Here is an 18208-nt window from a genome sequence, read left to right on the forward strand (position 1 = left end):
TACATATATCCACCGGGTAAGTCCGGTTTAAAAATATATATATATCTATATCCTACGATAAGGGGGGTCGCAAGTGGCCCCAGTGGGAACTCGGGGTTTTGGGTGGGGAAAACATACTGGGGAAACGATATATAAACGTAAAACAAGCCTTTTCTTCTCTATACATTACCTTCTTGGATGTATAATAAACGGAGGAAAAGACAAAACAGTATAACTGAAAAAACTTTGGAGGCGCCGTTGCAAAGGCTATGTCTCATGAAAAAATACAGTAACCAGAGCCGCCAACGTGTGATGTAGACCAAATGTTAGCGTAACATGCTAACATTAGCAGTGTTTTTCATTTAATTTTTCTCATTCTACTAGTGGCTCCAGTACGTTCGTTTGTACATAGCAGGTTTCGACCTTCTGCGCAAAAACCCCGCCTCCCTGCGCAGAGACTTTTCCTCCACCAATAGAATTTCTTTTTCTCTAATCGTGAAATGTAACTGTTCGTCTCTCTACCAGCTCTGTTCAAGTCTATTAATTGAATAGTTATGTAATACCCTCGTATACATATTACGTTTGACCCCAGTATTACTCGTTTTATTATCCGATACCTTATGAAATCACCTCATTTTATATACCCATCAAATATTTATTATAAATTCCGTTTTATTTTCATATATTACAGTACTTTTATACATTTTGTTATTACCTTGTCACTCCCAGATTTCACATAAATACTTGCTCTGGACAAGTTTCCCATTCTGTTAATTCATGTTTACTCTCTAGACTCCGTTGCTTTTCCGTTAACCAATCACGAACCCATACGTATCTAAAGTTTGCACAGGGGGATTAACATTTCCCTACCCCCACCTTCCAACAAGCCCTTTTCCGTGGAAACCTTTGCCCAAGTCACGTCTTTGTTAGTTCAATTGACGTCTTTTTGCGTATTTTACGATGGAAGTTTTAGAAAACTGTAACGACTTCAGTAATCCATACTTGAAAGTATTTTGGTGGATTCCAATATTGATAATTTTCTTAAATCACGTAATGTAATATACCAACTTTTACAGAGTTCCAAGTCCAGTGCTAAACTAAGGCAAGTTACGTCGTCCCGGTCATAAAAGTAAGTCATTAATTTCTTTATCTCTAATGTGTTAGTTTTACTATATTTTGTTAGAGTGCGGAGCTCAACATTACCGTTTGCCAGTGCATATTAGGTTGATGTTTTATTTTCCTGTGATCGTAAGCGAGGAACAAGAACCATTACATTAACATTGGTAATGTTAACGTAACATTACTAATGTTAGCGTGCGCAGCTCAACATTACCACTTACGAGCTTAATGTTTTATTTTCATGCGAGCGAAGCGAGCTAATGGTGGAACAAGAACCATTATATATAATGTTATCGTAACAGTATTAACGTTATCGTAACGTGAGTGAAGTGATTAAGCAAAGGGCATTGTATGGGGTTTGTGACCAGGGAACTTCTAGGTTAGGTTAGGTCGGTTTGTTAGGTTCTGTACCCTTTTGTACTTTTTTATATAGTGTAAAGGGTATATGGAAAAATTCTTTAAAATACAAGGTAATATTACCGTATCATTGCTAACGTTAGTAATGCCATCGTAACGTTGGTAACGCTGTGTATCGTTGGTAACGTTGCTAATGTTATTGTTCGCAGTACATACGTGAGTGAAGTGACACCAAATTTGAAGAAATCATTATATTTAAGCATTTTAACAAAATATATATAATGACATATTTAAACATTTTAACAAAATATATGTTTTACAGTAGCAAATGACGTGATTTAACAGGTTTTCACCTTCATTTCAACCATAATAACAGCAACCAGTCCGGATACTTATAGTTAGTCAAATTGGTTTTTCTGTTGGTTTGCGGTTGAAATGAAGGTCAAATCACGTTATTTACTACAGGAAAACATAGTTTCTGTTCGAAATCAGAATTTGTAATACAGTAAAACTTTACCCCCAAATTTTAATCCAAGATAAATTCTGCATAAATGTTTCTCCACTAACTCCAGGAGTAATAGAAACTGAAAGTGACCTAGGCTAGTACTTACGAAAATGGATAAGACAGCAGTGGGGATACTCTTGCACATCTGGCATAAAAGTCATACATCCAGGTGATGATAAATAAAACGTCAACACTTCGGCACAAGAAGTTCTTAGCATAAATTTACAGTCTTTACAGAAACACGAGTCAGTACCTAATGTCATCAACATTTTTCAAGTTTGCTTACGAAGTTACGACACAAGCAAGCTATACAACGGTACTTGTCACTGTTCAGTTGTTGGGCGGAGGGATTCGCCTTTCCATCGGCACCCCTTTGGTTTTCGTCTTTATTCTAGTTTTTTATTTTCTTCTCTCTTTTTTCCATATTTGATAAATATATTCCTCTATTCCTTGTTTCTTAAACAGCACGTTTCCTATTATCTTCTTCTTTTCTTCTTCGTACGGCTGTTGAAATTCTATTATTTACCTTCTCTCTTCGCTGAGGTCTGGACAGTCAGGAATGAAATGGGCTAAGAGGTCTTCAATAACTGCCCCACATAGCTTACATTCTACTCTCTCTCCTACTTCATGTCTTTTTCCTGTCATTTAATATTAAACAGTTGGCCCTAGCTCTGTACATAATAACGGGATCAGGGTTGTTGTCATAAAACATTTTTTCTCTTATTTGACCCTTTTCTTGTTTGTATATTTCTAAACTATTTTTCTCTTTTATCTCATCCCCCCACTTTTTACCATCTACATTCTACTTCTCTAATCTTGCAGTTCAAAATAATCCACAAACCTCCATAGAAGTCTCATTTGACAAACTTTAACAAACACGACGTTGTCATAACGAAACTGCAACAACTTTATTGTGAATTGGTTTAATTGTTTGTATAATGTATAATGTACCCTAGTAGGTTGGCCAGGACACCTAACACCCGTTGAGATACTACCGCTAGAGAATTATTGGGTCCTTTGGCCAGCAAGCCTGACAATAGTACATTGGATCCCTCTTTGGTTACTGCTTATTTTGTATTTGCCTACGCATACACCGAATATTCTGGTCTATTCTTACCACATTCTCCTCTGTCCTCTTACACCTGACAACGCATATTATTAAAGAATTCTTCGCTCAAGACGTTAGCTACTGCAATATAATTTTTCAGTGGCCACTTTCCTCTTGGTAAGGGTAGAAGAGACTCTTTAGCTATGGTAAGCAGCTCTTATAGGAGAAGGACACTCCAAAATGAAGCCATTGTTCTCTAGTCTTGAGTAGTGCCATGGCCTTCCACTGTCTTGGATTAGAGTTCTCTTACACGAGGGTACACTTGGGCATGCTGTCCTATCTTATTTCTCCCTCTTTTTTTCAAGTTTTTTTTTATAGTTTATATGTGAAATGTCTTATTTAAAGTTGTTACTCTTCTTAGAATATTTTATTTTGATTGTTTATTCTTCTCTTATAGTTTATTTATTTCCTTGTTTCCTTTCCTCACTGGACAATTTATTCCCTGTTGGAGCCCTTGGGTTTATAGCATCATGCTTTTCCAAATAGGGTTATAGCTTAGCTTATAATAATAATAATAATAATAATAATAATAATAATAATAATAATAATAATAATAATAATAATAATAATAATAATAATAATAATAATAGAACGTGTAACATGATAATGTTTTGTCAATAGAATTGTAAACATTTAGGCTACTGTTCAGGTAAAGAAAGAGATTGACTTTCTGATCACCAATGCTTATTTTGTGACCAATAAAATTTCACCGATACAGCTTCTTCATGAACAAAGTTATATTTTAACTCAATTAATTCGTCTTGAAACAGAGCTCCATTAATTGTGCACAGTTAACAGGTTTTATACATCTTCATCCTCATACCCGCAATTAAAGGGGAAATGTAAAAATTTATAACAAAATTCGTGCTATGATATCAATTTTCACAAACCTATTCGATACTTGAAATTTAACCCCTTCAAATTAACCTTGTAGTTCTGTAGAGTTAATTTTGTCATGAGGCTCGAAAGACTTTGGTTTGGAAAGTGTGTTGAGACTAAGCTACTGAATGGAGGGTCGGGAAATATTGACGCATAAAACAAAAAGTAAGTTCGCCAGCGGTGAAGGAATTGGCCTCCCTCAGTCCTCCTCCCAGTGGGCAAGTGTTTGACGCAGCCTCAATAATAATAATAATAATAATAATAATAATGATAATAATAATAATAATAATAATAATAATAATAATAATAATAATAATAATAATAATAATAATAATAATAATCTTGGCGATTTTTTACAGGTTTACTTGTTTATATATATATATATATATATATATATATATATATATATATATATATATATATATATATATATATATATATATATATATATATATATATATATTACTTTTAGGAGAATCCAACCAAGGGGAGCCCAAGAAGGCCACCTAGGCCTATTACCACTGGAGATGAACTATGAAGTCTAATCAGCTGAGAAGCTTACGTACAGTTAATCAGCTCTAGTCGGGATATTAGTTGAAAAAAAAAAAGATACTATAAGCCCAAGGGCTCCGAAAAGGAAAAGCAGCCCGGTGAGAAAGAAACAAAGAAATAGATAAACTACAAGAAACGAATAAGCAATCAAAATGAAATATTACAAGAACAGTAACAACATTAAATTAGGATCCTTCACATATAAACTATAAAAACTAAAAAGAAAAAAAAACAAGAGGAAGAAAAGTAAGTAGGAACAACATGCCCGGGTGTACCATCAAGCAAGAGAACTCTAATCTAAGACAGTGGAAGGACATGGTACATGGGCTATGGCACTACTCAGGACGAGAGAACAAAGGTTTGATTTTGGAGCGTCCTTCTCCTAGAAGAGGTCCTCACCATAGCTAAAGTCTTTTATACACTTACCAAGAGGAGAGTGGTCACTGAACAAATGTATTGCAGTAGTATCGGGGCAGAGTTGTTATTTATGTGTATTTGAATATCACCCAAGTTTCTTACGCTGTTTTCTCTTTCCAACCATCATAAATTCCGTTATATTTTCATTTAATTTTAGTTTGATTGTCATCCATTCCATAACACTGGCAAGAATTCGGTTTAGAGTTTCAATAGTGTCGTCTATATCATTAATGGAGAAGTAAAATTGTGTATCATCTGTAAATAGTTTGAACTTCATTCCCAGCCTTTGTAGTATTTTTGACAGACTAATAGTATAGATAACGAATAAGATTAGGCCCAATACACCCCCCTGAGGTACCGCTCTGTCTAAAGGTTCATATGATGAATAAGAGTTTCCAGTTTGCACACAGTAATTTATGCCAACCAAGTAGTCTTTTAGCAGAATGCGTTCTTGGTATGCCTACGTAGGCTACTGTATTTTAGAGCAAATTAAGGCTACATAAAAAAAATTACCTGAGCCTAGGAACAAGAAGAGAGTGATTAGTCATCTAGGAGTTTCACCTGTTATACAGTAGTATTTGTCAAGGTATAAGAATAATTACCATGAAACCTACCTTGGTATAGACACAAAAATACTTTTTTTTTACTTTTTAGTATGACTTTTGTTTCAAAAGCAACATGTTTGCTCTTAGTCATAGATCAAGCTCACATTAGTAAAATAACATTCTTTTAGAAAAGTCTTGAGCCTTGCCTGATTTGAGATGGTAAATGATGAGACATTTCGTAATGAATTTATGTTTTAGCTCTAGAGTCTAGACGGTTCGGACGAAACCTTTTTAGAATTCAGATGTACAGTACGTCTAAGAAGGGGATGTACCTTTCATTGAGCAAGAGTATATGGCAAAAGATGCAAAGTTCATGATAGCAAAGATGTCTTGATTAATATATTCACCAAGAAGCTTTTATCTCCATCATTGCTGTCAGAGGAGCATTTTTCACCAATTTTTAGTACTGTATGCCTACATATGACCTTGGATTGACAAACGTAAGTTAGACCATCAATTAATTGCTTGGTCACGTGTGGTGTTTTTTAGGTCTCCGAACGGAGAACACTTAACTATTAAAGTGAAGATTTGTGAACTGTATCACAAAAGTTATTGCCAGAGTGATGTGCCATTGAGTGTTAGCGCTCCTATCCTTCCCTGTTGATCTTTGCTGCTTGTTGCAGGGAGACTACCGTATTAAAGTCCCGCTCATTCTTAATAGAAATACAATTCTCCACAGGGATGTTATTAAATCAAGTAAGTGACTCAGTACGTTTAAGCCTATTATAGAAGACTAAGATACAGCTTATTGTAGAAATAGAAAAATAGAAACCTTAATGGGAAATGTGAGAATTGGATATGTTAGAGTAAATGAATATTTATATAAATTCAAGATGGCATATACACCTCTATGTAGCATATGCAATGTAGTGGAGGACATTTAGCACAATGATAATTTGTAATAAATATAATCTGTAAAGAAAGAATCTAAAAGTAAAATTAACAGAACTTAAAATGAATTGCACTTTGAATAATATATTAGGAAATCATGAAAAAAAGGATATACAAGAGAGGGTGAAAACTGCTTTTATAACATTTCTAACTGAAACTAATTTATTAAACACATTATAATCAACTGTAAAACTAGCAATCCAACAGAGGAATAGGGATTATATTTAGTCTCTAAACCCACATAAATGTTCTTTTGTAAAGAGACGACATTTAATGCATCGATTTTTTTTCAACAATAGAGAAACCACAAGAGGCTGTTTTAGTTGTAATGAATGTAAATGTATTGTTTAAAGTGTGTGATATATTTGCGGTATAGAAATAAGCTTAATAGAAGGGGGAGCATGGATATTGTTTGAATAAAAAGTATTAAACATCATGTGGGGGAGCTAAAATATCATTTATTCCATTCGATGAAGGAGTTAACATTTACTTACAGACTAACACTAAAATTTGTCAATTGCATTGATTAGATCTAATGTTTTATTTTGTATCATATTTACAGAGGAGTATGTTGGCGCCAAAGATTGGGTCAGATATCCTACTAAAATTAGAAGAAGAAGATTAAGAAGTTTCCGTTTATGGTTGTGTGATAATATAGCACAAGGAAAACAGCTCAAACAGTCCTTGTAGTGTTGTGTAAATGAAAGTGAATACCTATGGACTGCACATTATATTGTGAAGTGTGTGTGTTTAGTGCTTAGATTGTATATCTATATAAGGATCTCTGCTTAGGTCTAAACTAGAAGTGTAGGCTCACAGAAAATGTGTTCGTATGCACAAATTGCCTAAGATAGATGTTGAACTTGTAAACTGGGTTTGTACTCCGTGCCTTGACAAGCTCAAATTCTATTTGCGTGGTGGAGAATCTATCATGAAGCAACTTAGTAATTTCATGGGGATTTTGGATAAAATGGATAAAAGATTAGAAAGCATTGAAACTAAAGTTGAATCAGTAGAGAAGGTACTGACTAAGGTAGAAAAAATTGCTGAACAACCAACATTGTCTTTTCCCCCTTCGGCTTCTTCCCCCAAGACGTATGCAGGTGTAGCTAAAAAGCACCCGCTCATAGTGAAGTCTACGGACAATGCACTTAAAGCTTCGGAGAAGAAAGATGACATTTCTAGAGCATTGAGTGATCTGCAGGTGGTTGATACCAGGTTCAATCAGTCAGGAAATGTAATACTCAACTTTCAGTCTGAACAACAGAGGGATGAGGCTGCTATGAAGGTCAAAAATCTGGAAAATTTGTCTGTATCGAAATAAAAAAAATTGCTCCCTAAAATTATGATTTGTAATGTTAGTGCTGAAGAAAATAAGGACAACCTTGTGCAGACAATTATTCAGAGAAATGATTACCTGCAGTCGATCGAAAACATCACAGGCAAGATAAATTTGATTTTTGACAAGAATGCTGCCAGTGCAACCAAGCACTATATATTAAAGTGTCATCCTGAAGTGAGAGCATTAATTCATAACAAGGGAGATGAAATTAAATTGGAATGGGGTGTGTATAAGGTGAGAGATAGATACTTTGCCACAATGTGTTACCATTGCTTAACCTATGGACATGTTCATGGAAGATGTCCTGACAAGGAGAGGGATCCTTGCTGTGGGAAATGTGCTGGAGATCACTCTTTCGGAGACTGCTCTTCGGATGTGAAAAAGTGCATAAATTGTGTTAAAGCTGGTAAAGTAGATGTGAACCATTCTGCCAATGAGATGTGTTGTCCGGTTTTACAGATTGAAATTTCCAAAATAAGAAATAAAACCGATCATGGCTACTAACTCTAATCGTTGTTTAAACTGTGCTTTGGTGAATATTCAATTGGTGGGAAACAAAACATATGAGATACGGGATTATATAAATGACAATGAGTTAGATGTGTTAGTACTAACAGAGACCTGGTTAAATAATTATGATAGTGCTAAGATCTGGGAAATGACGCCGGACACACATGTGTTCCTCCACGTTCCTAGGAACAATAGAAGGGGGGGTGGGGTTGGGATTTTTATCTCAAACGCTCTCTCCAAAATAAAGAAAGAAAAAGTGCCCATAACTGTTAATTTTGAACTTATGCAGGTCAGTTGCGTGTACGGTGGAAGAAAACTAGTATTCATTGTAGTATACAGAAGCCCTAATTCAAGTGAGATCCTTTTTCTTGATGAATTTAGATTATACCTTGAAAGTTTGAACGTAGTCGGACATGAAGTGTTTGTGTGCGGGGATTTCAATTTCTGGGTTGATAATCCAGAAAATCAACATGCGAATGATTTCATTGAAACAATGAATATACTTGGTTATCAAAATAGAGTCAATAATAATACATCAATTACCGGTCACATGCTAGACTTAATTTTCAGTGAAAGTGACAATGATCTGGTTCATGGTGTTGATGTGGACGATTTATGTGTTTTGTCTCCTGTACATATGATCATCAAGTTTAAGTTGGAAATTAGGATATTTTCCAAACAAAGAAAGAAGATTCTTTATAGAAACAAGAGAAACCTAAATAAGGATGAATTACTCCAGAAGATTATAGATGAAATTGGTCAAAAGACATCTGATCTATGTGAACATGGCTTTGAGAATAAAAGAAGCTGTCTTGTCTGTTATGTTTCTCTGTTCAAAAGTTCTGCAGGACAATTGTATGACAGTGAGTGTCCCCTCGTTGAGAGGGAAATAGTGGTAAAGGACAATGCACCCTGGTATGATTATGAGGTCTCGGTGGCAAAAAGAGTTAAAAGAAGAAAAGAGAGACGATGGAGGGCTGCGAGAAATGAGGCTTCTAAAATTGAGTATTGTACCGCACGTAATGCACTGAATAGTTTAATCAGGAAAAAGAAAAGGGAGTATTATAAAAGAAAAATTGATGAACTTGGTTTAGATATAGAAAAGCTGTATTCTGTTATTAATAATTTGACTGGTAACAAAAAGAAAATAACTCTCCCTGAGGGTTTCTCTGATGGGGAACTTCCAGCCAAGTTCTCAGATTTCTTTGTAAATAAAATTTTGATTTGATTAGTGGCTTTGGGGAGGTAGCTCGGTTTAACCTACATCAGGTGGCCACCAGTGAAAACGAGTTCAATCGTTTTGTAACAGTAGACTTCATTAAGATCAAGTCAATTGTCAGTAAAGTAAAGAGTACTTATTGTGATAATGATCCATTTCCGATTTCTGATGTCACTGGAGGTGAATATTTTGATGATCTCCTGCGGGTGTATTTAGAAATTGTTAACCTTAGCATTCGAGCTGGAATGTTTCCGGAGAGTGAGAAATATGCAATTCTCAAACCAGTATTGAAGGGCTCTTTAGATCCCCAAAGTTTGAGTTCATATAGACCTATATCTAACTTGTCTTTTCTTTCGAAAATAATTGAAAATGTAATTTTGGACCTGTTGATGGACTATCTTGAAGTAGCCCATGTCTTTCCTGATAATCAATCGGCATATAGGAAATTTTACTCTACGGAGACTGCATTATGTTCGATAGTAAACGATCTGCTGGTTATGATGGATGAGGGAATGTGTGGCATTCTAGTATTGCTTGATCTGAGTGCAGCGTTTGACACCGTCGTACATGGATTACTACTAAACGACCTCAAAACAATTGGTATTAAGGGCGAGGCGCTGAATTACTTGGAGACTTTCTTAATAAACAGAACTTTTTGTGTTCAGATTGGCAGGTCCTTCTCCAGGACAAAAGTACTGGCCAGGGGGGTCCCACAGGGAAGTGTCCTGGGCCCTATCCTGTTTTGTATTTACACTATTGAATTGATGCATTTGCTGAGGAATCATGGGGTGAACTTTCAATTGTTTGCTGACGACACCCAAATCTACCTGTCATTGAGTAATGTAGAGGACACAGAAAGGAAAATAAATGAAGTCATGACTGATGTTAAAAGATGGATGAATTCCAAACAGTTGAAGTTAAACGATAGTAAAACGGAGTGTCTGCTTATTGGGAAAAAGCATGATTTGAGAAGACTTGATATTGTGAAACTTAGAGTGCTTGAAAATGATTTTGATGTGATAAATCCCATCAAAAACTTAGGTATTGTTTTCGATTGCGGTCTGTCATTTAATGAGCATATAAATAGAGTAACCAGAATTGCAGGCTATCACCTGAGAATTATTGCCTTTTTAAAGAAATACCTTGACACAAAAACTTTAACATTGCTGATACACAATTACGTAATCAGCAGGCTAGACTATTGTAATGTGTTGTACTATGGTTTACCAAACTACAATTTGAGGAAGATACAAAATGTGTTTAATAGAGCTGCTAGACTAATAAAAGGCCTGTCCCCCCGTGAGAGGATCACGCCAACGCTTATCAAGCTCTACTGGTTGCCTATAAAAGCGAGGATTATTTTCAAGATTTGTGTCCTAACGTACCAAGCACTTAAATTTGAGAAACCTTCGTATATGAGAAATATGTTGAAGAGTTTTCGCCCTGATACTGTAGTTAGCTTGAGACACAGTGACGATCCATATCGTCTCGAGGAACTGAGAAGCAGGACCAATGTTGGTACTAGAGCCTTTGAAAGAAGCGCTCCTAGAATTTTCAATAAGCTCCCCTTAGAGGTGAAGCAGAGCTTGAACTGCGATGTTTTCAAGAGAAAACTGAAGACGCACATCTTTGTTGATTGTTACCAATCGGGTGAGATGGACCCCTTCTACAAGGTCTAAATTGATGTCTTCGTCGTGCCCTCTGTAGCTACCGACTTCGGCAGAAAGAGGGCCAAGAGTGTCATCCAAAAGTAAAGTAAAAAAGTAGAAGTCGAGTGATGGGAGGTCTAGCTGTCCAAGGTATGTTAATCTTATTTTTTTTTATAACTGGATATGAAGACAGAAAAGAATCTCTATTTATTATTTTGGTAAATATATAATACTTTAATTTCCAGCCAAATACACGAACCATATATTTTTCCTACTCGCTATCTTGTATTTTAGACATTTTTACCATGCTTATAGGGGCAAACCACCCGTTCAAGAGGTTTTCGACCCCCTTATATAAAGACAATTTTAGGAGACCCCAGTGGTAAACTTTTTTTTTTTGGGGGGGGCGGGTTGGGAAAATGCTAAAAAATGAGTGATTTGCAGCAATAATAATGGTCAGAAATGCAAAATAAACACTAGATAACCATTTGGAAACATATAGGGTTCATATAAGTGGCTGAAAATTAGGTTTCATTGTAGTGTATTACAGGGCAATGTAACCTAGGAAAACAACTACTTTTTCTTATAGAAAAAAATTACGCTCTCTTCGAAAATGACACTCGTTCCCGTCGTAAAATAATAGTTTCAGAAAGATATATACATCTATATCCTCCAATAATGGGGGACCCCCAGTGGGAACTCGGGGTTTTGGGTGGGGAAAACATACTGGGGAATCGATATATAAACGTAAAACAAGCCTTTTCTTCTCTATACATTACCTTCTTGAAATTATAATAACCGGAGGAAAATACAAAACAGTATATCTGGATAAACTTTGGAGTCGCCGTTACAAATATTGTGTCATGAAAAAGTACAGTAACCAGTGCTGCCAACGTCCGATGTAGATCAAATGTTATTTTGTGACCTGTCATACTACTAGGCTAGGTTAGGTGGGTTTGTTAGGTTCTGTGCCCTTTTTGTACTTTATATATATTGAGTAAAACTTATATGGAGAAATTATTTAAAATACATATGGAAATATCTATCATTACTATCTTTAGTAATGTCAGCGTGCCGTTGGTAACTCTGTGTACCATACGTCAACGTTGGTAACACTGTGTATTATTGGTAACGTTGCTAATGTTATCGTTCGTTCGTAAGAGAAGTGACACCGTGCAACTCAAAGTTATCCGAATTGGTTGAACATCAAATTCGATTAATTCACGTTATTTGCTATAGGAAAAAATTATATATCGTTTCCCCAGTATGTTTTCCCCACCCAAAACCCCGAGTTCCCACTGGGGGTCCCCCATTATCGTAGGATATAGATGTATATATATTTCTGAAACTATTCATTTGCGACGGAAACGAGTGTCATTTTTGAAGAGAGCGTAATTTTTTCTATAAGAAACAGTAGTTTTTTTCCTAGGTTACATTGCCCTGTAATTCACTACAAAAATACCAAAAATTAAAGTATATATATATAAGACTCGCTTCACGTCCTTCTAATGGTTTTGGGTAAAATTATGTTTACGGACGTGGAAACATTTCGAACAGAAAATATGTGTTTTCCAGTAGTAAATAATGTGGTTTAACTGAATTTGACCTTCATTTCAACCGTAAACAAACCGAACAGCCAGTTCGACTACTTCGTTCCCCACTACACACTAAAAACTGGTAATTGAAATGAAGTAAAATTCGATGAGATGACATTATTTGGTTAATATATGATACTCTAATTTCTAGCGAAACTGGAATTCACTATGATAAAGAGACGAGTGCTGGCTAGATTGATATTTTTCTCTATATGTTTGATAGAGGTTGTGGCATAATAACTTACATATCGGTCTATTAAAATGTGAAGTATGTTTTTCACTCTTAAGTCCATTGTTTACATCTGAGAAGACTGAGAGACTGAAGGGGACTTTTTGCGTATGCGTTTATTCCCATGGTTTGGGGAGCTTTCTGTGCATTTACAATGACGTATTTGTCAGGTGGTGTTTTAAAACTAATTAACAGCTTACAAGTACTTCTTCATAAGTCCCGGATGTTGTTCTACAACAGCCATTTTTGGGCTCAGGCCATGTTGTCGTGATGGAAGTTCCTTCATTAGTAGCTTCCTAGGTATATTTGACTACAGTACAGTGATATATCCCAGAGAATTTACCAAAGGTATCCAGAATTCTAACTCCTGGAGCGAATATCCCTTAAAATTTTAAAAGGGATATCGCGTAATATCAGAGAACGTATTCTTGACACGTCTCATGGCTATCTACACCCTCAATAGCGCTTTCGCTTCGAGGGGAAAGAGTGGCAAGAATAAGGAGAGTTGTTAAAGAGACAATGCTCTCGACACTCCTACTGCACTGTAAATAGTGCGCCAAATTGCCAATGTGAGGCGCCACCAAGCCATTCTTTCTCTCGTAGCTTCGTTGACCGGTGTTATCCCGTGTTCTCTCTCGCTATTTTGGAGTTATTTCTCACTATGATGTCTTCACCAGCCTCATCAGCTTCTGGAAAGTTAAGTAATATCTTTGAATTGTGTAAATATAAGCTCTTGCCAGTTTTGCTTTGTCGTGGATTTGGCTATTTATATCGAGCCTCACGAGTGCTAGGCTTCCCAGCCTAGGCACCTACACACTTCATGCATGATATAACTTTCTTGGTAAAGTTTTATTGAAGCTCGGGCAATGTTTTACACATTTATGATAGTACTGCCTTATGTTTTCCTCTTCCAAGATAGTATACAGAGAGTTTCGGTGAACAATTCTCAATGCACCTAGGCTACTGGCCTAGGGGCTTTAGTATACTTTCATACATGTCCCCATTGCTCTTGTATTGTCTTTTAAGGGGAGACTGACACCTCCTATACCTTTTAAGTCGATACTAATCTCCTAGGAGATTTAAGAGCAATCCCCCTTCCCTCTGATTAGCCTAGGCTATTCCCAGTTTACTTTGCTGCGAACCGAGTTCTGGCAAAGTTTTACTGAGACGTTTCGTTTTCTTTCTCTTAACCACTGAGTCGGTTTTGAGTTTAGAACGGGACATCAGAGTAATAAATATGTGTTAGGCATCTTACTGTCTTGGTGAAATGATTTCCCATGTCAGGTTAAGCTGCTTTTACAGGAGGCTACACCTCCCTAGTCCATACGTGGAGGGTTTTGTATGACAATCCCTCCTTCCTTGGCCTAGCAGACAGTCCTGTGCTGGTAGATCTTAGACCAAAGAAATTACTTCTTCACTGCCTAAGGTCTCTGGTACGAGATTCTGTTCTCTTGTGAGATTGTGTCCTATGGGCCGCTCGCTCACTTGACTAACCCAACCTGGGGAAATGATTTCTCCCACCTGAGGTTACTCCATGAGAACAGAATCCCTTAAGTTGGGTGGTGCCTTCAGGCATTACCTTACTTGTAGGACATCTACCCCCTCCCCTCTGTCTCTTTCGTGTTGGATGAGCCAACACCCTCCTGGCCGTCGTTCTACATTTGACCCTAAGGGTTATTTGTAGAACTGGCCTGAGGTTCCCTGTCTGCCGCCGGCCGAGCCGGCTGCCGGCAGGTACCCTCGTATTCTTTAGAGTGTTCTTCAGTCCTCCCTTGGACTGCCTTCCATAGCCCATATAGATGGGATATGGTTGGGTGGTAGCCCAAATATAATTCCCCCTTCCAGTTGAACCCTCATTCTGGATGTAGGCCGGCAAGGCTGAGTCTTGTCTTCCTCCATCCTCTCTTTTTCTCTACCTTTCGTTTTACTGGGCCATGTCAATTGTCTGCCGGCCGGCAGTTGCTCTGCCGCCGCTTACTATGGGCGTCGCTGATCGACAACCCAACGACAATAGACATGCTGGGACTGGCTGCCGGTTACTGAGTTGCCGGCCGGCAGCCGGCCACCCATAACTTGGACATTTGCCGCCAGGTCCTACTTGATGGAAGGTTCCTCGGCTGCCGGCCGGCAGAGCCGTTGCCGGCGGCCTGCCGCCCATTACTTTGAAGTCAGTAACTGCCTTCAATAGCCCAGAATAGACTGGCATGTGCCGGCTTGCCCGGCAGATGCCAGCAGGTTTGGCATGTGCCGGCAGGCCTGGCAGGACTGGCGGCATGCCTGCGACAGTCCGTGCTGTAGCCCAAAAGTTTTTTCCAACCTACAAGGTGCTTCATGGGCAGCCTTTTGTGAGACCATCACATATAAGAGAGCGATTTTCTCTTCCATTAATGGTTATTAACCATTATTGTCTTTAATCCCTAATATTGAACCTGGAAGATTGTGTCAAGAAGACACTATATCAAAGGATATCATCTTCCCCTAAAAATTCTTAAAGAAATTTGCATTCAGTATCGGAGGAGGTCATAGCAATTGGCTGGACAGGAAACACATGTAGGTATCTTTCCTAACTCTAGCTTACCCTATCCAAGCTAATATTATTAATAATATGTATGCTGAAATCTGAGAATTTCACCGAATACATATATGCTTTTCTTTCTTTACAGGAGGAGCATCCCGAGTGCGGGAACAACTTTCGCAGGGTCCGTAGTAAGAACCTCTACGGCCATGACATGTGCAGGGCCCACGCTCGCTGCGCAATCACCAAGGGGGCTCTCAAGTACTGGGACCCACAGGTATGTACCGTTTGTGAAAAACTGGTTAAAGAGGCTTTTGACGACCAAAAGTCTACTGAGTCAAGGGACGCAGCAAGGGAGATGCTGCGAAAATGGGTCAGGGGCTTCCAGAAGAACGCCTCTGGCCCATATCTTCCTAATGAAAAGATGGGGCTTGTCTTTTCCCTAGGGTATCTTCGGATGCGGTTATTCCCCAGGCTCAACTTGAGATTCCCCTTGTTCAGATTCCGGTAGAATCTGAAGTTTCGGATGCCCTGGAGAGCATCCAATTAGAGGACAACATGTCAGTTGTCTCGGAGGAGACTGAGAACAATCTCCTAGTGGAGGAACTGGATCAGGCGGATGACGTTCCACCTGAGGCTGAAGTCGAGAAAGCCGAAACGATTTCGGTATCATCAGCCACGATGACTGAGCCGGTTCCTTCGACTTCTTCCGCTGCACCCCAGTTAGATTCCATCACGAGTACGTTGCACTCGCTGTTGTCCATGGTGCAGGACATAAAGGAGAAATCGTCCGAGAAAGAGGCTTCTCTTCGGACGGAAATGCATCAGCTGGTCGCAACACGTTTAGCCCCGAAGAAGCTAAACGTCAAGGATCTTCCCGCCTTCTCTGACGTCAACCCCTGGAGGTACGCAGAGCATATGCCTATGTTGGGGGGGAAGATCTTCCTCTCTGAAAAACTGGGCACTGTCCCAGTAGAGGAAATTGAGTTCTGGCCCAGCAAAGGGGCCTACCCGGATTGCTATGTCCGTCTAAAGACGGAACCTGCATCCAAAGAGGAGACAGAGCCGAAGGAAACCATTGTCCTTGAACTCTCTAAGGCCCAGGCCTTATATACAACCACCTTGAAGGAGAGGGGCTTTACTAGCTCCAAGGTGCCGGCTCTCAGCAAGAAGCACCCGTCCTTCATTGCTGACCCCAAACGTGCCTTTCCCTTTATGGACAAAGGGCTTAAGGCAGCCTTAAAGGCAGTTGAGGCAGGGAAACCATGCCCTACACTGGAAGAGTGTAGACCTTTCTCCCTTGCCTTCCCATCAGACGATGCAGACTGGAAGGATGTTCATAACACCTTCACAGTTGGGAAGCTGGAGGCAGATATTGCCGGACGACAGTTCGGCGAAGACCTCTCGAAGCTGTCAGATTTTCTCCTGCGCAGAGAACAGGAGACAAAAGAACTTCTTGCTGCTTCCTTGTCTCTGCAGACCGGCCTAGAGACAATGGCAAGCATCCCGGATACCCCAGACATGTACATGGTCTAGACAGTCACCAAGGACCTGTACAACTTTATTAAAGCCCGAAGGGTTTGCAGAGAGTTCGTGTTCGCCTCGGCTGCGGTGAGACACGAACCAAGGAAGCTGATAGCTTCCAACATCTGGGGAAAAGACCTCTTCCGAAGCGAAGTGGTCAAAGAGGTCGTGGACAAAGCCGCTACAGAGAACAGAAACCTCCTCTCTAAATGGGGCTTGTCCTCTAAAAGAAAATCTTCAGCTGATGAGGGTCCCCAGCCGAAGAATAAATCGAAACGACCAAGAGTGCCCTCTCGGCCTAAACAACAGCAACAGCTTCCCGTGGCCACGGTGTCCCAGACGGTGGCACAACCACCCACCACCTTCCAACTGGTGCCCCAAACGCTGGCGACCCAGTCGCCTGTGTTCACCCCAGTTTTTGAAAGGCAGTTGACAACCTTTCGGCCGAAGTCTCGAGGTTCCTTTCGAGGATCCTCCAGACGCCCCTTCAGAGGTAAGGGCAACAAAGGTGGATGTGGCCAAGGAGGTAAATCCTCCACCCAGCACTCAAAGTGAGATGCTACCGGTAGGAGGGAGACTTTTCCTCTTCCGGGATCGTTGGACCTTCGATCCCTGGGCCCACAGCCTAATCAAGAACGGACTAGGGTGGAGTTGGAGCTCAACTCTACCAAACTTCCCTCAATTCTTCCAACACTCAACCCCCATATTGGAAGAATATGTTCAGGAACTCTTGAACTAAAGAGTCATACTGAAGGCGAAGTCTGTTAGATTCCAAGGAAGGCTATTTTGTGTTCCGAAGAAGGACTCGGAAAAGCTCAGAGTCATTCTGGACTTGTCACCACTCAACAAGTTCATAGTGAACTACAAGTTCAAAATGCTGACGCTTCAACACATCAGGACCCTTTTGCCCAAACGGGCATACACAGTCTCCATAGACATGACGGATGCGTACTGGCACGTTCCAATCAGCCGTCAAGTTTCCCCCTACCTAGGATTCAAACTACAAAAAAGAAAGTACTTTTTCAGAGGCATGCCCTTTGGTCTGAACATAGCTCCAAGGGTATTAACCAAGCTTGCGAATGCAGTCATTCATCAACTACGCCTAAAAGGAATCCAGGTGGTAGCCTACCTGGACGACTAGCTGGTGTGGGCAGCATCCGAGGAAGAGTGCAGGCAATCCTCCAAGGAAGTGATCCGGTTCCTGGAACACTTA

General features: G+C 39.2%; 2 protein-coding genes across 8 annotated transcripts in view; one reads left to right on the forward strand and one right to left on the reverse strand.

The window, feature by feature from the left end:
* Positions 1–2402, reverse strand: part of LOC137655707 (signal peptide, CUB and EGF-like domain-containing protein 1) — a 348295-nt gene extending 345893 nt beyond the window's left edge. For 4 of the 6 annotated variants that reach the window (XM_068389720.1, XM_068389728.1, XM_068389774.1 and 1 more), the window contains exon 1: positions 2067–2204. In XM_068389720.1, coding sequence (XP_068245821.1) covers positions 2067–2105 — 39 coding nt within the window. In that variant the 5' untranslated portion in view covers positions 2106–2204. Of the gene's footprint in view, positions 1–2066 lie in introns of all 6 variants that reach the window. The other 2 variants (XM_068389764.1, XM_068389755.1) reach the window with 1 other exon arrangement.
* Positions 2403–11243: 8841 nt separating this feature from the next.
* LOC137655747 (uncharacterized) overlaps positions 11244–18208 on the forward strand; it is a 99819-nt gene continuing 92854 nt past the window's right edge. Inside the window, exon 1 of one of the 2 annotated variants that reach the window (XM_068389816.1) lies at positions 11244–11282. The gene's annotated coding sequence lies outside the window, so the exon portion shown is untranslated. The remainder of the gene's footprint in view (positions 11283–18208) is intronic. The other variant, XM_068389835.1, reaches the window with a different exon arrangement.

The sequence above is a fragment of the Palaemon carinicauda genome, chromosome 1 (genome assembly GCF_036898095.1).
Source record: "Palaemon carinicauda isolate YSFRI2023 chromosome 1, ASM3689809v2, whole genome shotgun sequence".
NCBI lineage: Eukaryota > Metazoa > Arthropoda > Malacostraca > Decapoda > Palaemonidae > Palaemon > Palaemon carinicauda.